The sequence below is a fragment of the Carassius carassius genome, chromosome 28 (genome assembly GCF_963082965.1).
Source record: "Carassius carassius chromosome 28, fCarCar2.1, whole genome shotgun sequence".
Lineage (NCBI taxonomy): Eukaryota > Metazoa > Chordata > Actinopteri > Cypriniformes > Cyprinidae > Carassius > Carassius carassius.
Window position 1 is genome coordinate 15,629,595 of NC_081782.1, and position 22,967 is coordinate 15,652,561.

General features: G+C 37.9%; 1 protein-coding gene across 2 annotated transcripts in view; it reads left to right on the top strand.

Moving 5' to 3' along the window:
- Positions 1-21,063, top strand: part of LOC132108077 (endothelial cell-selective adhesion molecule-like) — a 36,907-nt gene extending 15,844 nt beyond the window's left edge. Inside the window, exons 2-8 of one of the 2 annotated variants that reach the window (XM_059514574.1) lie at positions 13,453-13,598; positions 14,328-14,529; positions 14,601-14,756; positions 16,167-16,211; positions 18,423-18,545; positions 18,627-18,756; positions 19,521-21,063. In XM_059514574.1, the coding sequence (XP_059370557.1) occupies positions 13,453-13,598; positions 14,328-14,529; positions 14,601-14,756; positions 16,167-16,211; positions 18,423-18,545; positions 18,627-18,756; positions 19,521-19,995 (1,277 nt within the window). In that variant the 3' untranslated portion in view covers positions 19,996-21,063. The remainder of the gene's footprint in view (positions 1-13,452; positions 13,599-14,327; positions 14,530-14,600; positions 14,757-16,166; positions 16,212-18,422; positions 18,546-18,626; positions 18,757-19,520) is intronic. The other variant, XM_059514572.1, reaches the window with a different exon arrangement.
- The last annotated feature ends 1,904 nt before the right edge of the window (positions 21,064-22,967 follow it).

Consider the following 22,967-nt stretch of genomic DNA (forward strand, 5'->3'; position numbering starts at 1 on the left):
GACCATATTTTGAAGTTTATCCAGCTCTTTATTGGAGCGCATCTCAGAACACTCCATGTCCTGCATGCTAGCTTTGAGCTTCCCTTGCTTGGCACTGTATAAAACACCCGAGCCTCAGCATGAGGTCCAGTCTGTCCCACAGCTGTACAGGGCAGCCCTGTGGGATTTAGGCACAGACCTCTCACATTCATCCCAGCTCCCAATGGCCCTACTCTTCTTCTAGGTCAGATCAAGCATTTTAGTTTTGATTGTTAGCACTATGTCACACATAGACTTGTTTAAAATGGTGCTATCCTTAGCTTTTAGGATCATCTAAAGTTGTTTTAATCAGTTGTCCTTGTTTTTTGTTTTTTTTTTCCAGTGGACTGACACTGCTGTTCAAAAGATGTGGGTCTTTAAGATTTTTTTTTTTAAGTTAGGAGGACACATTTAGTTGCTTAAAATGGACAGTCAAAACATTTATAAGGTTGAAAGGGTATTATTTTAAATACATACTATTCATTTGAACTTCTGCTCAACAAAGAATCATGAATTTTTTTTTAAAATATTAGTTAAAATATAAAAAATATTTAAATATATAAAATATTTAGAATTTTAAGCAGAAATATTTTCAACATTTATAATAATGATAAATGTTTCTGAAGAAAGAAGAACACTGTATACTGACTGAGTAAATTACATTTTATATTAGAACTCACAACAGTTTAAATTTAATTGTAATAATATTTACTGTTTTTACTAGTGATGCACCGAAATGAAAATTCTTGGCCGAAACCGAAAACCGAAAAAGAGAAAACCAAGGCCGAAAACCGAAACCGAAACACCGAAAGAAATTATGCCAATTATTCCATTGCATTTATTGCTATGACCATGTACTAACTTTACTAAAATTAAGACATTGCAATTGCATAAATTAATATTAAAGTTTCAAAGATAATTACAATTACATTAATTATAAAAAAACATAAAAATACATAATTACAAATTATGCAATATTTATTAAGCACATTGCAACAATGCACAGTATAAAATAAAATTCAAACTAAAAATGTATCCCACTCATGTGAATATTAAATAATAATGTACAGGCCTACTGGCCTGCAGAAAGGTTTTAAAATGAACTGTTCTCTCATAAAAACAAAGTGCATTTAGGTCAAGTGCATTTGAAATTGTTCTCTGTAGGACTAGAAAGTGCATTACTTCTCCAGTAGGCAAGACTGTTATCACTTCTGGGGATGGGGACTTCAGACAGATAACCATCTAGCTGTTGAGCAGTTGAGCTTGTCATCTGCCTGACATTTGAGAAATATTTGAGAGAGTGTATTTAAATAGGGGCAGGGCATAAATAATTTGTTTTATCAAATTAAAGCAGAAATCTAGCAGAAAATCTAGCAGAAATATGGCTACAATCTGATATTATGTATGTATATGTATATATATGTGTGTGTGTGTGTGTGTGTATATATATATATATAGGCTACTGTAAATAAAATGTCACATATATAGTAGCCTAAGAACTAGAACAATAGCCAATGTATTATTATTTGAGGCACTTTCTTGCAGAATTTCACTGAAAATATCAGACAACGAGGGTGAATGCCAAGAGACGAGTCTTTTTTCCGCGCTCTGATCTGTCTCCTGCGCTTGGCGCTTCTCCGTCTCCACGCGGGCTCTCCGCATCCAGCGCGGCCTGGATCATTTCTCGTGCGCGCTGCCTTATTTCCGCATCCAAGTAATGATCTTTATAACGCGGATCAAGCACATTCGCGATGAAGTGCAGAGGATCCGAAAAGATCTCAGTGAGACGTGTGCTAACAGACTCTATAAGACTGTACCTTTCTTTGTTTTCACTTCGTGGTCCGTCTCAATCTCTTTGTTAGGAGACGCTTTAGTGCTGCGAATAAAGGAATAAGAAGAGAGAGAATGTTCTCACTGGTGTGAAGTGAATGTCGCGGGGAGCTCGTGGTCTGCGCTATGCAGGTGCACGTTCAGGTCGCGGTTTCTGTTTGCGTCATCATCACAACATTTCGGCCGTGTTGTTTCGGTGATAAAAGTCTTTCGGCCAAAAACCGAAAATGCTCTTTTGGGCCATTTTCGGCCGAAAATCTTCGGTGGCCGAATATTCGGTGCCTCCCTAGTTTTTACTGTATATTTGATCAAATAAATGCAGCCTTGTTAAGCAGACTTCTTCAAAAATAAAAAATCTTACAAGCAAGCACACATAGCAAGGATAGAAAAATAAGGATTGTTTGACTATTTTTTAAAGAAAATAATAAAAAAAAAAAAAAGTTTCTAGAAATTTCTAGCAACTTCTGAGTGAAAATTGTTTCTATACCAACTTTTTTTTTTTATATATTTGATTGAACAATGGTTTAATTAACCTCCCAAACTTTGAAAGATGATGTCAGATCTGAGGTTGCCATAGCAGCTGTTTGATCTCCCTGGAAATTATACATCCAAGAGATGAAAAGAGCACATCCATTTCCCATGCTGACATCTAAATATTTATCCCACAGCCCATGACTGTCTAATTTAAGGTCTCTGTGATTTAGTTTAGATTTCATTTTTGTTCTTTTTATAATCCAGACTGCCCACCCTGGAGCTGAGCCCCAAGACCTGCTTACGATTAGATGATGGACATCTGATAAGTGCGTTCAGATAGAGGGTGTCTAATAAAGCCAATGTTATTACACACGGACACATTCTGATCCCAACACACATACGGATAACAAGTAGTGTTATCATCTCTCTAGTATTAATATCCACTGATAAGAATTCTTATCCATATTTTACATTCCCTCCTTATTGTTATGAATATCCTGCAGGTTGTCAGTTGTGTTTTTTTTAATCTGTATCCAAACCTGTGTGCACGTTAACGCTTTGCGCACTTTCTGAAATCCACGTAAAGTGGTAAGTGAGCACGCAAGATTCTGCGCACTTTCTAAAATCCTGTACGGTAAGGGTTACGTGCTCCGCTTCGTTCCCTTTCTTGAGATGATTAGCCCCGGTGTTCCTTGGGCTTCATCCAACTGGTGTGTACTTATTGTACACCTCAAGCCCCCTCAACATGGGGGGCTGTGTGGGCAATTCTCGCGGTAGTTTAGCAGTGCTCCCCTATTCTGAAAGGGTCACCTATGAGCATGCTGCTCGGAGCTCTGAGTCCTCCTCTCTTGGGAGGCTGATTCTCGGTTCTTTCAGAGTGCTCCAGTACTACATACTGTTTTGAGACGCACTGTGAGAGCAGACATCCTGCTGAGGCAGGGGCTGAGGCTCGGGGAATGGCGCCTTCGCACCAAGGTGTTGAAGCAGAGTTGGAGAGGTTGGCCAGACTTGGGTGGATCGGTTTTGCGGCTCGAGAGAGCATCGCACTATCCCCTCTGGCTTCCTCTGACTCATCCAGCTCCACTGGGGCTGGACGCCATGGTACAGGCGTGGCCGAGGCTTCATCTGTACGTTCCTTTCTCCAATTGCTCTGCTCCCGGGCCATTCCGTCTACGAGCTGCTCTATCAGAGTTCCACGAGAGCCCCTCCTTAGAACAGTATTTGTAAATCCATGTTATGGTAAGTGTGCACGTGAAGTCTTTGCACACTTTCTGAAATCCACATTGAGGTAAGTTCGCACGCTAGTACTCTGTGTTCTTTCTAAAATCCTATATGGTAAGGGCTTCGCGCGGCTGCTTCGTGCCCTTTCTTGAGTCGGTTAAAGCCCCGTTCATCTTGGGCACCACTCCACCTAGGTATCCGCTGATACTTAGCTAGAACAGGGCGCCGCTACTAGAGTACTGTTGGGAGAGCTCTTTCGGCAAGTTTTTGCGAAAGCTAGCAGTAGCCCCTGTGTGACAGGCAAAGACTTGGTAGAGGAAAGTGCCAGGCTCTTAGCCGTATCCCTTTAAAGGAATCTTTTGTGATTCCAAGCCTTCAGCTCTACCCCGGGCCAGGGCCCTACAGGTAAGTTGGGTATGTAGCTTAGGCCTTTGGCCGTAAGGGATAATGTCATAGACAGCTGTTGAACCGTCCCAGGGGCGACTCCCGGTGAAGCGGTAGAGTTGGTACTTAGTGTTTGCCATGATTCTGGTCTGCACTCCCCTCAGCATGGCGGCGTGGGTATACTGTTCCCCATAGTGTCCCCTCAGAGGACGCAGTTCGAAGTTCCCTTGACAGGTAACGTCTCAGGTTACGAATGTAACCATGGTTCCCTGAGAGGGAACGAGACACTGCGTCCTCTAGCTCCCTGCCATGCTTCGGATGCAAGCTTCACGAAGAAGATAAGTGACGGGTCCTACAGGTGCGTATTTAAAGTACATACGGAACCTGAGACAGTTCCCTTTCGAGGGAACTTCGAACTGCGTCCTCTAGGGGCCGCTTTGGGGAACAGTATACCCACGCCGCCATGCTGAGGGGAGTGCAGGCCAGAATCATAGCGAGCACTAAGTACCAACTCATCAACTCACCATGGGAGTTGCCCCTGGGACGTTTAGACGGCTGTCTGTGACAGTACCCCTTACGGCCAAAAGGCCTACCCAACTTAATTGATAGGGCCTCGGCCCAGGGTAGAGCTGAAGGCTTGGAATCAGGAAACATTCCTTTAAAGGGATACGGCTAAGAACCTAGCATTTCTACCAAGTCTTGCCTGTCACACAGGGGCTACCGCTAGCTTACGCATAAGCTTGCTGAAAGAGCTGTCTCGACAGTTCTCTAGTAGCAACACCCTGTTTAGATAGGTATCTGAGGATATATAGGTGGAGTGGCGCAAAAAGATGAACGGGGCTTTTACCAACTCAAGAAAGGGCACGAAGCAACCACGTGAAACCCTCACCATATAGGATTTTAGAAAGAATGCAGAATACTAGCGTGCGAACTTACCACAGTGTGGATTTCAGAAAGTGTGCAAAGACTTCATGTGCACACTTACCATAGCATGGATTTTCAAATACTGTTCTAAGGAGAGGCTCTCATGGCACTCTGATAGAGCAGCTCATTGATGGAATGTTGCATCTCAAAACAGTATGATTAAGAGTCATCAACTCGATCTATGGAAAAAATACTCTGGGGAAAAAACAGAGAACTCCGTCTCATATGAGAGGAGAACTCCGAGCTCAGAGTAGCACGCTCATAGGTGACCTTTTTTTTTTTTTTTTTTTTTTTAGAAAAAGGAGAGCGCTGCTAAATTACCACGAGAATAGCCCCTCATGTTGAGGGAAGCGATGCTTGAGGTGTATAAACAAATACACACTGGCTGAATGGAGCCCAAGGAACCAAGGTCTAATCATCTCAAGAAAGGGAACGAAGCAGAGCACGTAACCCTTATCGTACAAGATTTCAGAAAGTTTGCAAAGTCTTGCGTGCAAACTTACCACTTGTGGATTTTTAGAAAGTGCGCAAAGTGTTCAAGTGCACACATACCACCATGTGGTTTTGAGATCATGTGTCATCGTGATCTCAAAGATCATTTGAGATCAAAGATCATGTGTGTCATCGGGTGTCAAATAACGCAGACACGGATGCACACATCGTCTAAACGCTTGCTAGTTGTCGCCATGATAAACAGAGAAAGATCGCCCTTACCGGTTCTTTCAGATGCACGCTTCAAACAAAACGGTCAGTGAAGATGAAGAAGAAGTGACGTGCTCTCCCGGTGCTTATTTATAGTCGCGCTGGTAGTGACGCCGGAGGCTGTCGCTGGCCAACAAGTTGGTGTTTTTTCAATGTATGCTTCAGACACGGGTCACGACGAGGTGTTCCCCAAAGCGGCCCCTAGAGGACGCAGTTCAAAGTTCCTTTGAAAGGGATCCACAGAACCAATGAATGTGTAGAACCATAATGAAAGCTGTAGCGTGTTTTGAATAACTGTATTTAATGATTGTACTAAAAACTTCTTCTTGTGTGTCTAAGATGACATCAAGGTTCTGAAATTGGTGACAAAATGATTGTAAAAAACTTTAAATCAATGTACAGATATGTTATTTACAAATGTGCAGATATGTTATTTACAGATGTTAGCATACAAATGTAAATTTTCGGATTCTATCATAAGTATAAATGTGTCAGTTGTGATGGACAATGTATAGGTATGAATGTTTTAATTGTTCAGGCTGAATATAGCCTGCGGGAAAAAAAAACTGTTCTTATGTCTGGCTGTTCGAAGAGAGAGTGGGCTGTGTGTGTGGGATCCAAAGTGGTTTTCTTGGCCCTTTTCCTCACTCTGGAGATGTAAAGATCTTGGAGGTTGGGCACGGGGCACAGATAATCCTCTCAGCAGTCCTAGCTGACCGTTGTAGTCTCTTGATGTCTGTTTTTGTAGCTGAACCAAACCAGACAGTCCAGGTCCAACTACTCCTCTCCTTTGTCCAACTCTCCCACATCCAGACTTTTTCATTCTTTTTCTGCTTCTCTTTGTTGTTCTGTATTGTTTTGAACAAAACAAATCCAGAGAGTGCCTTTTTTATTGTGCATGCTCATATAATGAAAAGACTTATAATTATTCATTAAGATTGGAATCAGCTATTTCACAATTATTAGTAATTAAAATAATTCTTACCAGCTCTTTTAAGCTGCTGTTGTTGCAGAAGTCTTTGCAATATAGTTTTGAACATAAGGTTCCAAGGTATGGGGTAAGCTTGTGTAAAATGAAAATCGAAGCATTTTAGAAACGTGTTAATTGACAGAATAGTGTGTGTCAAAACAACATGAATTGTGGTCACAATAAACAGTAATTGTGTTTAGAGTTTTGAAAATGTAACTATAGATTGAAAAAAGGGATGTTCGCAATTGTAAAAAACACAAAAACAAACTGTAAACAAAAAGATAAACGCAAAGCAAACAAACTCAGAATCAGGAAGTACAACAGTTTACTATGAGCATACTTTGATTAAACCGTCTCCGCAATTTTGTGAAGCGAGTGAAATGAGGACCCGAGGCAACATGCCGCCTCATATATCCTGATAGCCTTTTATGGCCATTAAATTTCCTTTGTGACTCCAGCCCTAATCCTATCTTTGTGAATCACATCTCATCCACAGAGTCCATAATGATATTCTCTCCTGACTTTCCTTCACCAGAACCTGATTTTGATGTTGCACATCAGACTCAAGGAGTAATTCTCCTCCTTGAGCTCGAGCTCTATACATAATTCAAGCCCGATCCATCTGCCTATTGCATGGATTAATATTTCCTGCACAGATTTGTGGGAGGAGATTGTGTCCATATGCCGGAGGCTATGGAGAGAGTAGCTTTGTGGAACGCCATCATTTTCTTCCCGCAGACTTGAGTGGCAGAGATGGAGAGCACTTCAGGACCGTCACATTCAGGCTGATTGATGCTCTCCACACTCTAGGCAGCGCTCTCCCAGACCAATACACCAATCAAAACAAAGCATGTGCGCTAATTTGAGAGCAGTCAGACATGTAAACAAACATAATGATCTTGGTCGCAGCTTAGATTATTTAAAGCAGGGCCGTTTGTAATGTTGCCTAAACATGTTTATTGAAAATCGTTATATTTGGCTGTCTACTCGTGTTTTTATGATCAGTTATTGACTGAACTTGTAGAGTCGATTAACTCTTCGTATATTAAGGTATTATTTTTGTTGTTTGGGTTTCTTTGAAAGGCTAGCTGACAGCTTGGGTCATGATGACTGAAAGCAAAAAAATGGTCACATTGATTTAAGACAATATTTATGGCTGATAAGTTTTTCGCCAGCCCTGCAGTCGTTCTATTTTAGCTTCTCCCGTCAAGTCACAATATATGGCCTCCAGTGTAAAGTGTATTCTTTTTTTTAAGATTAATATTAGTTATTATAGTGGTGTGTGTGCCTGAAAAGAGAGAGTAAGAGGATATGTATCGCTGAGAGGATAAAAGGGGAAAAAGCTCTGCTCAAAACTTGTGAGCTGACTACCTAGTCAGCATTTTAAGTCATCATGGGCACACTGCTGACCTGAAGGCAGTTTCAAAAGATGCCAGCTTTTGATATTCCTCATTTTGGTCAAGTTCAGCAGCATGGCATGCATCTTTCATGAACATGAATGCATTGCGAATGCATAGCGATTGGCTTAGTGAAAAAATTAATCTAGCATGACAGTTGAGAGATGTTTATACATGTACATATGTCAGATTTTTTTTTTCAAGAAATGAATATTTTTCTTCAGCTAGGATGCATTAAATTAATCAAAAGTGACATTTATATTGTTACAAAAGATTTTTATTTCAAATAAATGCTTTTTAACCTTCTTTTCATTAGGTCCTGAAATCCTGAATTCATGATTGTATCACTTTTTTCAACAGTTATAATGTAAGAAAAGTTTCATAAGCAGCAAATCAGCATATTGGAATGATTACTGAAGAATCATGTGACACTGAAGACTGGAGCAATGATGCTGAACATTCAGCTTAGCATCATATTAAAATATATTAAAAGAGAAAACCCATTTTGAATAATAATAATATTTCACAATATTGTTGTACTTTTGTTTAAATAGATGCAGCCTTGGCGAGCATAAAATACCTATTTTAATAACATAAAAAAAAACTTTGTCCCCATACTTTTTAACAGTAGTGTAAATGATAATATGCATGTTATTTTTTATGCTTATTAGTGTATCACATTGTTAGCTTAGCAACATGCTAGCATCAAACTCAAATTATAAGTGTAGTCTCCCATACCCTTTACCTGTGAAACAACAATTTAATGGCATGCAGAGATGCGACCTATGTAAAGTGTTCCAAATCAGTCACTTAATAATTTCCATTGTTGTTAGAATGCTGCCTATATAGGTAGTTACTATATTATGTCATGGCCTTTGCTAAACTTCATAGGGCCTTCATCAGGTTACAACCTAAAAGACCTTGGAAGACCCCTAACACTGTTTCTGATTGTCTTCCCATGATGACAGTCCAGTCCGTGTCCATGTATGCATGAAGAATCGATCTAAACTTGCAGGGATTTAGAGGTCCTTTGATGTGACAACACACTGAAAATTGCTTAAAATAGCACTAGAGATTAAACTGATGTAATCCTATTTAAAGGAACCTTCACCAAATGTTTATTATTCAATTGGCATTTGCCAGAAAACTCTTGCTTAACCCACAGATTCCTCTTTTAGGAAAGTCGGCATTTATATTTGCCTGTATTTCTATCAGCCTTTGCAAACTTCACTCAGTGTCACTATATACTGCTGACCCCGCTCTCAGCACTCAAGGTAAACTCTCTGATAATTAAACCCTGCATTCCCCTGACAATAGAGTCTGAAATCAAATGGGAAGGGTGGGTTGTACTCATCAGACCTGAGCCACATCGCCCATCCTCAGTTAAGTGCTTTCTAATGTGCAGCTGCCCAAGATTAGCAGGTATTTCAAGGCTGGCTCAGATCGCTCATGCTAAAGCTTTATCAGACAATCCTTGTTAGCTGGAGACAAGCAAAAGAGGAGATTATATTAGAAGACAATGGGTCTCTGTTTAATGAGAGCAGGCTCCTATCAACATTTGGTTCAAGGTTTCTTTTTTTCTTTTCAGGAAGGACGTTTGATTAAAGTGGACTATATATAGTGCCCTCCATAAGTATTGGAACAGTAAAGATAAAATTGCTCTGTTTGCTGTGGAGTCAAGAAATCTGTAAATTTGATTAAAAGATGAAGATGAGTCTTCAAAAAATGACCCAAAAACCCCGGCCAGTTCAGTCAAGGAGTTTATAAGGGCATAGAAATGTAAAGTCTTAGATTGCCCAAATCAATCTCCAGATTTAAATCCGAATGAACATTAATTTCACCAGCTGAAGAGGAGACTAAAGACAGAAACTCCCCAAAACAAGCAACAGTTGGAATTGGCTACATTAAAGACTGGGGAAAAGCATTTCAAAGCATAAGACCAAGAGTCTGGTGATGTCTATGGGTTGCAGACTCACTGCTCTGATTGCATGCAAGGGATCTGCAACTAAATATTAGCTTTTACTTTTTTCATCTGCCTTAAATTCATCTGTTCCAATACTTATGCTTCATCACTACATCAAATAGTGGGATGAACACTAAAAGTGCTGTCCTTTTTATTTGGTAAAATATGCATTATTTGAAACGGCAAATAATTAAATATGACATTCTTTAGTTATGTCTCATCTTTTAATCATATTACATACTGTATGTATATGCATATTTTATGTATTTTTAAATAATATTGTATACAATTTTGTGATGAAATGTAAGTTCACAACACAACACTACACTACATAAAGGTTATTTATTGGCATTGATGAATCAATGAAGTATCTTTAATGTTCATGGGACCTTTTCATTGTACTAAAGGTTCTTTATTGTGGAAAAAAAAGGTTATTTAGATTATTAAAATGTTCTTCACACCAAGAAAAAAAAGGTTCTTTTAAGAACCAAAATAGTTTTTCTATGGCATCATTATGAAAACTCCCTTTTGCAACCTTTATTTTTTAAATCTGCTTTATAGATTGAGATCTGATGTGGATTTCTGATTCTCTTGAATGCACAGGAGACTCAATGGCAGTGATATATACCCTGTTAAATCTGTTCATCTAAACTCATCCATCACCTTTACTCTTTTGTTCTCATCCTGCAGTACAGTACTACCCTCAATAGGAGGCCTATTGTAACTGCAATCATCTGTACTAATTTTTGATCTCCATTTCCATTTGTTTTTTTAATTTTAGGGGGTAAAACTTTCCTCACATCACCAAAAGATGTCCCTCACCTATTGCTTTTGTGCAGCTTCTCCAGTCTTCACCTCCTAAATGTACACTCACTGTGCACTAAATGTTAGTTAATGCTAAAGCTTTATCAGACAAACCTTGTGAGCTGGAGAAGAGAAGACAACGAGTCTGCGTTTAATGAGAGTAGCCTCATATTAACACTTGGTTCAAGGCTTTTTTATTTTCATTTCATGAAGGACATTTGATAAAAGTGCAGTACAAACTTTGCTGTGCATCAGGATGAACATCTGAACTTCTAAATGAGTTCTTCAGGTCTGTTCTTGTGTGTAAATGTGCATGTGTGTGTTGTGTGGCCATGTGCTAATCCTTGAATCAAGGTGTCCATGTCAGGCTTTCCAGCTTGGTGCTGCATGTGTCTGTTTAGAGCAGCACAGATGGAGCAAGGGATGGGATTAGGGAAGATTTTCATTGATTTAATAAACTTCTATGTCTCAGAAATGTAAGGGATAAACCTGGGCACACAGAGACAGTTTCTGAGTGCAGCACACCAGAGAGCCGTCACACATCGTCACGCCTCTTTCATGAGCCCAGGCGACGCATGTCCTACTTACACTCGCTCCAAAGTCCCAGACTGGGACGGAGGGGAAGATTGAGCTTTTACCACTAAAAAGATTAAAGGTTGACAAAGTCCAAAACAAATCTGGCAAACAGAAACAAGTACAATACTGTTTTCGGATAATATTATGATTGAATTACAGTCCATAAAGTGAATTTTGTTCTAAATATCAAAGGAAAATTTAAATACACTTTTTTTCCCTCATCTTTAATTGCATATTTATGTTTTATATATTGTAGTAATTTGCGGTAATATTTGTAAATGCTTTTGAAAGAAATCTCTTATGCTTTTACCAAGACCGCATTTTTAAAATCCAAAAAACGTGAAAACCAGTAATATTTGTAAATTGTTTGAAATCACTGTTTTGTCTTTTAATATATTTTAAATGTAGTCTATTCCGGTGATGCAAAGCTGACTTTACAGCAGACATCACTCCAGTCTTCAGTATCACTGAAACATTCCTTATTATTATCAATAACGTTTTGCTGCCTTTTCTTGTAGAAACCACAATAAATTTTTGGCAAAATTTTTTGATTAATATAAAGTTCAAAAGAACAGAATTTATTTGAAATAGAAATCTTCTGTAACTTTATAAATTGTTTTATTGTCAATTTATTGCATTATTGCTGAATAAAAGTTTGTTCTTAAAATGTTATAATAATTATTAATAATAAAAGTATTATTGTTTATCGTAATAATTATAATTTATTAATGTAATTATATAAAATTATAATTATATAAAATCAAATTTTAATATAGATACAAATTATTTGTATAGATTATACTTTTTAATATTATTTATTATTTTTTATGTTATTATTATTTAAAATATAGATATAATAAAATGTAATTATACATTTAACATTATAATATAACAAATATTGTAATGAAGTAATAAAATTTGCTTATTTCAGTTGGTTACTAATGGTATTAATATTTATAGAATCTTTTGGTAAATAGATCTTGTACTGATGAATAGCTCCCCCTGTGAGGTTAATGAGGATAAATGATAAGGAATATGGTTGTTTTAGATCAGTTTTCCATCGGATCCTGTAATCTGAGAGGTTTATCTTCTGTGAGAATATGAATGAAGGTAGTCCAGCAGTGAAAGCGCATGTCAAAGGAGCCGTCGGTTACATCATCTTTAAGTCCAGCCGAGCTTGACTTGTTTCACGTGAGCCCGTAGAATGCGTGGCGAGATTGAGCTGCGGATTGTTGGAGGATTACTAGTCCAGATCCACAACAGAAATGAAAAAAAATGGATAGATGGGTGCAGTCTCATGAGCAATAACAAAGCAGCTTGAAGGCAGCGCTCAGCCTAAAGCAAGACGCCGACGTCTTTACGTCACAGAGAGATTCAGTTTAAAGCTGAAAGTAAAGGGAATATAGCAGCAGTGCAGCGCAGCAGCTCAGCTCAGTAGAGCTCCAACACCACGTCTGTCTGTGAGTGAGGGATCCACCGCCAAACTGGCTGACCAGGACAGCTGGGAATGCTGGGATCAGTTGATCCACCTGCAGCTGAGCAGCTCAGGAGACTTCCAGCCCTGTGAGTGACCTCTGTCAGTGGGTGTACTGAAATTAGTCTCCTCCGGGTATGATTTAGCATGTTTCCTTCAGTGAAAGATTTGCATGCGAGCAATAGATGTGCTTTTTAGCACTTTTACACTTTTATATTCCGTTTTCTTGCTCTTTGCTCCAACTATCTTGGCAATTCATTGTGACCTCTTGTTGCTTATTGATGAGCTCATTAATTACATCAACTAGTTTTTGAGAAGTACTTAAATGTACTAAATCCATCAAATGAAAGCATACAACATCTACATATTTGGATTATATATTGTTTTTCCTACTGTAAAATGCATTTTCATATACATGCATTGTATGCATATCAAAAATTGTGTGCAATGGACTGCTGAAAAAGACGGCTTGTATCACCTTATTCATTTGTCAGTACATGATTTTTGGGATCCACTGGGGTTTTAAATGTTAATTTTTTTGTGTGTGTTTGGCTGGATTAGGATTGTTGCCTTCGTAGGATTATGATTTTTTGCTGATAAAAAATTGAAATGTCCAATTTAATGATGTCACCTTAAAGTCAAGCCCTCCCACCAAACCTGCCCTCTGGAGTCCAGGATAAGTGTCTTAACACTGGCTATTTCTCCCCTGTCCCAGGTGATTCTCAGCGGGTCGAGATGCCACGGAAAGACATGGAGGTAATCATGGGACAAATGGCTGTTCTGGAGGCCTGGTACACCCCCACTACCTCCATCGAGAAGAACGCGGTCATCTGGACCTTCATGGCCAATCACTCCAAACAAGTGAGTATGTTTGGAAACAGCATTTTAAAAATCTTAACACAGAGAATATTTGTACTAAAAAGAAAAATTGACTCATTTACTATTAGTAATCAATTAAATGTGTATATGTCATATTTATAATCCATAATATTGATATTAATTTAAGAAGTCTACATTATATATAAACTATCCATTTCCTGTCCTCCTTTGCTGTTGTTTTGAAAAAAAAGAGGGATGGATTACATGATAGAACAATCTGTTGTCCTCCATCAGCAGACTAATAAATGACATGAACCTGACATGTCAGACCCAGCTCACTCAACAGATGGCTTTCACATTAATGTCACAGAAAGAGTATGGGACACTTGAAATGTCAAAGACTGCTTATTGAAAATACATGTGATGAATTTAATGGATGGGTGAGAAGTGGATTACCTCGAGCCGTTAACGCTGAGGGTTTTAGATTGAGATGTAAATGTCAGATAATACACTCTGAGGCATGATAATCAGTCAGGTTATACTGTATGTGAGGGCCAGCTATTACATGCGACATATGCATGTGTATGGATGATATTTGTGCAGCTTATCATAATCTGTAGCTCCACTAGTTTCCATAAATAAATGGAAATCAGCCTAATATGAACTTGACCATCTGCATTTGCATCAGAGGATTATCTTTAGTATGACAGTTTACCTCCATTATTATGCCCAGTTGTGTTTTAAGGTCTCTCTATGTGTTTTTGACTGCAGGTCATCTCCTACTTCTCAGGACAGATTGGCATCGGTAGCACTGACTTTCGGAAGCGGGTGGGTTTTGCCATGTCCATGCCCTCTGCCAATTTGTCCATCTACATCAATAACACGCAGGAGGCTGACTCTGGACGCTATCACTGCCACGTCATCATTCCTGGAGCTCCAGGTCTGTCTGGAGAGCTACACCTCAATGTTAAAGGTACATGTGGCTATATTCACATATTTTAGGGCATTTAACTGTCTGTCTCATGACTTCTTTTTCTGTTGTAGTTCCTCCATCCACACCTGTGTGCTCTATGACAGGAAATCCTGTACTGAGTGGCAATGTAACATTGAGCTGTAAATCCAGATATGGCAAACCTGTTCCTCAGTACAAATGGACCAAAGCAGCTCCACTTTCTGAGGTCTTCTTCTCTCCCATGCAAAGTGAGTTTCCCGGATCTGTATGCTTGCAATTGTTTGATTTCCTTTCCTTTGTCTGAGAAAAAACCAGGAGCTTTTGTGGATGCATTAAAAATGATTTTTGATACATTAATGATACCGAAAGGTACATTTTGGTTAAATTTGCTGTATGGATTGATATATTTTGACTGGTATAAAATGGGGTTCATTTAAATGGTAGATTACAATTCAAAAGTAAGGGATCTGTGAGATTTTTAATTTTACTGTAGATCTAGTAAAACAATACTATTGTGATATTTTATTGCAATTAAAAAAATGCCATTCATTTCTGTGATGTCAAAGCTTGTCACATGAATCTTCAGAAATAAAATTTGAATATGCTGATTTGAAACATTTCTTATTATCATCAATGCTGAATATTTTGTGCTGCTCAGTATATTTGTGGAAACCTTTGATGAACGCAAGGTTGAACAGAACAGCATTTATTTGAAACAGAAATCTTTTGTAATATTACAAAAGTCTTTATCGTCACTTTAATGAATGCTTTTATGTAGCAAGAACAATGTTTTACAAAAATATTATGCATCACAGCTGTTTTCAACAGCAAATAACCAAATTTTTCTTGAGCATATCGAATGATTTCTGAAGGAACATGTGACACTGAAGACTGTAGTAATGATATTGAAAATTCAGCTTTGCTTTGCAGGAATAAATTACATTTTAAAATATATTCAAAAATACAGTCATTTTAAATTGTACAAATAATGTGATCGCTTTTTTTTTTATCGTACAGATCCCAGACTTTGAAAAGTAGTTTATGATTGTTAAATATGCTTAATCAGTTGTATCGTTTTCAAAGGCATTTGACTGTTCTCGATCTGTTTATGATCGTGAGGAAATTGGTTAGATGCTGTGTAGCTGTGAGGAGCACAGGCATCATTTATCATTTATCATCATTTATCACTAATTTAGCGTGTCTCCTTCTTTGGGCTGAGGAGAGGTGTGACACATTCCCATCTGCCTCTAAACACGACAGCTATGACCTTGACTGAGTGCCAGGAACATCTTACATTTCTACTAGCAAGTTCTTTAAAGTCCATATTTTCATGTCCATGTTCCAAAAACATTTTTCTCTAAATGTATCATGATGGTTTCTGTTGACATGTTTGTATTGATCAGCACAAATCTTTAGTCAAAATACACAGTTGTGCCAGCTGTTCACAAAAGCTGGCTTATACTTATCAACCATGCAGCACATTTCCTCCTTGATCCCAGGCACGTGGGTCTCCCAGTTTCTCTCCTGACATGAGAGTCCTCAGGGAGGCAAGGTGCTCAGTAATCTTCCCTCAGGAAAGGCAAACGTATCATGTTCTTCTGGTCATCTGTCTTCCTCTCGCCCTCTATGTGTCACTCTGATCTTCTGCGCATTCACAGAGTGGAGGTCCTGCCCCCAGCCTGTGCTTGTGCTGGGATACCTGGGTAAGGGAACAGACCCTAGGATAGAGAAAACTTCTTTAGATTGACTCAGTAAATGTGCGGTTTGGTTTACCCTTACAGTGTTGTTTAGTTTATTCCTCAACCCTTGTTTGCTTGTACATGTCAGTACAAGAATAATAAAGCTAAAAAGTTTGAGGTCAGTAAGACTTTTTTTGAAAGACATAAATAATTTTATTCAGCAGAGATGCAATAATTTGATCAAAGGTGACGGTAAAGATATTTATTATGTTACAGAAGGTTTCTATTCCAAATAAATGTTGTTTTCTATTCATCTAAGAATCCCAAAATTGGATCATGGTTTCAAAAAAATATTGAAATAGAAAACTTGTTTTACTGTATTTTTTTAATCTTAGTGATTTAAACTTTTAAAAGGTTGTGCAGTTGTTGTTTTTTAAGTTACACAGCAGTTTTACACATAAAGTAAGACGTTTAAAACTCTGTAAACACTTTAGAATGGGACATTTTTACTTGAAGAAAGAATAAATTAATGGCTGACCGTGAATACAGTGCTGTTGATCGAAAACATATTTTTTAGGTGTTATTTTAAGTCAAAGCTTTAAAATCTTAAAAGTCTTTAAAGATAGTCTTTGTAACATCATTGTTAAAATATTGTACGTTATGAATACATCGAAATACGTTTGAGATGTGGCCTAATCTGGGGTTATTTCCCGATCCCACCAATCATGTTCTTCATATCATTCCTCGACTCCTCAGGTCATGACAGTGGTGGATCATCATTCTGTAAAAACATGCAAAGTTCACACATTATTTTGAGTCCCACAGAACCTCTAACCTTTACAGAAAGAGGTTTACAATCGGCACAAAACCTCAATGGCAAAAAGGACAAAAACAACAAAATAGCTTAAAGCTTGATAAGCATTTTTAGCAATCAGCCATTTGTATCAACGTGCGTCAGGGAGATTAGAGTGATTCAATATCCCAGGCATATCAGTCTAAAAGCATATCAAACATCATCCTACCCCTTTCATCTTTTTTGTTCCCTCCCATAGTTGAAATTATGAATCGTGTAGTGCTTTACTACTGTATTTTGTGTGTCTTGTTCAAATCAGTAAAATCAAATCTGTGTCTCGTAGTTTATTCAGTGCAGAAGCAACACAAACTGAAGGTTTTTATGAACAGACCACTGAAGTGTTGATTTTATGAAGCCAGTCTTTTTAAACATTTTACACTTCATTAGTATAAAAGTGCCTGTGAAATCTGGAAAGCCCAGACTGGGGTCCCTGTGCACCTGGCCTCGGCTCTGTGACACTGAGGAATTTGAGTTTGGCTGCTCATCACTGCAGGCCATTCAGAGTGTGGACAGAAGCTACAGCAGCAGATGGTCGACTGCAATCTCTGCCAACACTGTAATAATGGCAGAAATGTAATGTTTGTTCTCTGTCTTGATGGTTTTAACTTCTCAGCCTTGTTGCCAGCATCATGCAGTGAAAATAGGCGTAGTATTGTCAACATAACTGTAGCCAAGTCGTTAACACATATGTCTCATATATGTGTCAGCCATCATGACAAATTGCTCTTATAAATAGGGATTTCAAAGGATTACACTCTTATTTCATATTTCATGTAAAGGTGTTTCTTCAACTTTGTGCACTTTTATGGCCAAAATGTTTTTTTTTATCCTTTTTACTTAGATTACAAGATTATTATCTTTTTCTTATATGAAGGTCATTTCATATAAAAACAAAACAAAAACAAACCTTTTTATCATGCCTTCATTATTTAACTTTGCTATTTTTAAAATGCATTTTATGTACGGATGCAATCTTTATTGTTTTACTCTTTTAATCTTAAAATATGAATGAAATTTAAATTTTCCACAAATTATAGCTTGGGAATTTTACTTTGGAAATGTAATAGATAAAAAGTTACTCTATTTAAAATGTAATAAGTAGTGTAACTATTTCATTTACTTTATTGAATACTTTTTGATTACTTTTCGAAATTTCTAAATAATGTTTTCAACTGTTAATCATTTTCAGACATTTAAACCAGGCAAGTATTTTTTAAGGAAATGTTAATAGTGCCTGTAATTGAATAAACACCCATACAAGTAATAAGCAGTCACATGATACAATAGGTCACAACAGCTGAAAGGAAGATATAAAGGGGTGAACTCTATTGAAAATGCATTTGATGTTCAATTATGATGGTATGGTTTGGTTCTATTTTCAGATGAGAGGCAGGGCACCCTTCGACTTAGCAACCTCACCAAAAGCATGTCTGGCAAGTATGTTTGCCGCGCCAGCAACACGGCTGGGACTGACAGCTGCCACATCAATCTAGAGGTCTCCACCCGTAAGTATCTCTCAAAAGGATTAGGAATAGATTTTAGCACTCACTATATTTGTAACTTAACTGTTCCTCTTGTGGCCAAAGCTAACAACGTCTGGGTGATCGCCGGGGCCACAGTGGGCTCTGTGGTGGGTCTGATGGCTCTAGTTTTATTCCTGATCTTCATCCTGAGGAGAAACCGTGACACAGAAGAGGAGATGGCCAATGACATCAAGTGAGCATGTGTCATATATTTATAATATTGTATTACAATATCTGCAGTGTAACTAGTTACATGTAATGCCACTGTGTAATTTGATTACAAAATGAATGTAACTGTAATCTGTAACAGTTACTAAGAAAAACGTGTAATTAAATTACAATTACTTATGAAAATGTTAACGATTATGACGGGGGTTACATGTGAATGCATCTGGAATTATTGTGCTTCAGGTACACTTTAAAAATCTTGCATTTAAAGAGCAATATTATTCAAAGATCATACAATCCACATCAATAGTGACTTTAAAACACATTTTAGGCTTAACTTTAAGAAATGTGCATTGTGCACAAGTAGTAGTCCAATTAAAGTTGAATTATTTTCATATCAGTAAGTCTCAAGCGATATGTCAGTAAATATGTTAATAGACTTGAACTATACGTAATGTGAAATAAATTATTTTTTAAAATATTACTTTTTTTACTAGGGTAAGGATAACCTGCCTGATTTAAATGCCTGAAAATGATTAACAGTTGAAAATATTTGTTAGAAATTTAGAAAGGTAATCAGAAAGTTATCAAATGTAATCAGTTACATTACTTTAATAAAGTCATTGAAGTTACACTACTTATTACATTTGAAGTAGGGTATCTTGTAATCTGTAAACTTTCCAAAGTAACTTTCCCAACACTGAATATCTTTACTTGATTTTTGCACTTCATACATATTGCTATAGTTTAGATGTGTGTATTATAGTATCTGCTTTCTATTGCTTTAAGGGAAGATGCACAGGCACCGAAACGTGTCTCCTGGGCTAAAAGCGGCACAGGATCGGACATCATATCAAAGAATGGCACATTGTCCTCAATAGCCACCAGCCCTCCTGCTCAGGACCCTCAGCATCCACTCCAAAACAACCATTACCCATACCCTCCTGGTGCCTCAGACATTGCCTCCATCCTCACCACCTCTGGAAGCACAACCACATACCGCCTCCGCCCAGGGGAGCCCAACCCTCTACACGGCCTGCCTGGATACAACGCCAGCGGCACACCAAATCACACACACCGCGCCCATCGACATCACACTCCTGCAGTCCTCAATCCTAACAGCTGCTCCACACAGAGGACTGAGGGGCCGCAGCCGCAGACCCCACGCCCACTCAACATGCCTATAAACACTGCCACCCTGTCCCGCATGGGGGCCGTGCCCATCATGGTGCCCACCCAGAACCACGCCGGGTCACTGGTGTAACGGCCCTCAAGACTAGTAATGTGCTAACGACTAGCCAGACATATGTGGAGAAGGGTTTTGACAAATGTGACGATAAATTTGGCTAACTTTTTATACAGAATAAAGTATAGTAAAATATAGTTACATGTCGAAAAAACATCTTCGATTTGTTTTCTAAAGTATTATATGTTTTTTTAATAACCTAAATCTGAGTTTTGATGCCTAAACACTCTGTGAAGTTCTTTTTGTCATCGTTTCGAACCGTTTCAGTGACCGAGAACAGTATTTTGTCAGTGTGTTATACATTATGACGGGATGCAGACGTCCACTTTTTGTAACAGTTGTGTTTACAGATTCAGATTTGTCCAGTTATTTAGACATTCAGTTAAATTCGATGACGATAATTTTTAGCGTCAGCTGTTCTTGTGCCTCTTGTGCCTCCGTTTCTCTCAGGAGTTTTCACTTTTTCTGTCAAGCGGTTGACAGATTTCTGAAGCAGAGCAGGTTTCATTTCAAATGTAATATTTTCTGACCATTCAGATGAGTTAAGAAATTTAGAGAGAAAAGGGAAGGCTGTAAAGCTGAAAATAAAATAGGAGCCTGTGAAAATGCTGTTTTATGATGTAGAGCATAAAAATGCCAGTGTCTGCCATGCTTGTTTACTGGAGCAAGAAGGACTCTTAATTTGTAAAACATTTGAACATGTAAGTTACATGGAAGTGTACATTTATTCATTTGTGTATTCATGATAATTTACAAAAAACTAGCCTTTTGGTTTAATGACTTAAATATTGGAAGCAATGTTTTATGATTTTTAATAATAGTGTTAATGCTGAATGTTATTGTGAATATTCTGCTTGAAGATATTGTTTACTCTGTAATTAAGCCTTTTCCACTTATTTTGTTATTTTCAAATTGCCATTATATGGAATTGAAAGCATTATACGGTAACTGTCTACATGATGAATGCAGAGATGTAAGAAGCGGGTTCTAAGTGGAAAATGCCTCAGTGAGGTTCAAGTGTTTAAGTGGTGGTGCTTGTTTTGATCACTTACCATAATGTTCTGCTTATTAAACCAATACAAAATTGCATTGTAATTTTTTTTTTAAAGAGTTAAACTAGCACATCTATTTAATGTGGCATTTGATTGACCCAGGATTAAACAAATTTTATTAACAAGTATATTAAATATTAGAACTTACTTAATCTACAGGAGTTCTCGGATTGAGATCCCGGACGAGCCCCCGATTTCCACTATGGCCATAACAGAAATACAGTTTTTTTTTCTTGTTGGTATCATGGGTACCAAAATTACTAGTTATAAGCAAGTATAAAATTTATGTTCAGAATAACACTGGTTGTCATAGAAGGCTATTGAATGGCCAACTTTTTCATGGGTGGTTTTGGTGAAATATTTTATTTATCCTGCAGGGGCACACATATTTTAAGTCCCACGGGGGGAAAAAAATTAGATTTGAAGCTGAAGTTGGCATTTGTATTAATACTAAGTTACTCTTCTAGGCCACATGTCTTTCAAACATGGTCTTCTGATTAAAAAAAAAAAGAGAAAATTCACTGAATAATCACTTTGTTATTGATGCAGGCTATTTGGCAGGCTGCCACTCTTACAAGGTAGACCAATATAACCACGTAATGAGGACATCCTTGGGAACAAAATTAGGGAGTTTGGGGGAGAGAACTCCTACAATAAGATTAGAGGTTGAAAACCATATAAAAGTGTGAACTGCGAGTGGGCTGGTCATTTGTTCTGCAGGCAGCTCGGCTTTCTGGTTAAGCTGTTCTTTATCTCAGTGCAAGGACAACTAATTATTAGAAGCATAATGGCATAAAGGTGCTGGTCATAGAATATCATCAAAAAGTTGATTTATTTCACTAATTCCATTTAAAAAGTGAAACTTGTATATTATATTCATTCATTACACACAGACTGATATATTTCAAATGTTTATTTCTTTTAATTTTGATGATTATAACTGAAAACTAAGGAAAATCCCAAATTCAGTATCTCAGAAAATTAGAATATTGTGAAAAGGTTCAATACTGAAGACACCTGGTGCCACACTCTAATCAGCTAATTAACTCAAAACACCTGCAAAGCCTTTAAATGGTCTCTCAAGGTGCGTTCCATTCAACAGGGTCCCTACACAGTGTTCACTGCTCCCTACTCCCTGAGCACAGTATATCAGTTGAAGTGGACTTCACTGACAATAACGGCTCATTTGGAACGCCCTGCAAACGTCATCAAAGAAAGTCAACGATGGGGTCATGCAGATTATGATATAACATAAATATATAGGACTACACTCATATTTTAATTTTTATTTACAATCACATTTAAAATATGTACACTATACAATAAAAAAATTGAGTACTATATAATGAAAAACTTATGATTATTATACACTTTAATTGACTATTGCTGCTATTATATAACACACACACACACACACACACACACACACACACACACACACACACACACACAATGACACATGTACAGTATCTAAGCACTATTTTACAACTACCTAAAATAAAATCACTTTACTTCACAAACTAGCTAAGCTGGCTGCATTCACTGAGGTAAATTATAATCATCAAAAATACTATATGTAATATTCACAACAATAACCGTTAAAAAATACTGTCATTTGTATAACAATGACGAAATGTATGAATACTTACACACATACGTAAACTCCTCCATCGTTAGTTGACTGTTCTGACTGGTGATGACGTGCTGCACGCAATGACAGTTGGGGGATAATCGCTCTCCACTTCCTGTGAAGTGATTTATCGATGTTCCCTTATTCCCTGTGCCATGCGCAGTGCCCTTCGAACTGAACATGTTCGCTCCCTTCGGATTGGAATCTCACTTAGGATGGCGGAATACCCTGTGAAGTCCACTTCGCAGTACACTTAGAGTCGAATGGGACGCACCTTCAGTCTAGTTCTGTAGGCTACACAATCATGG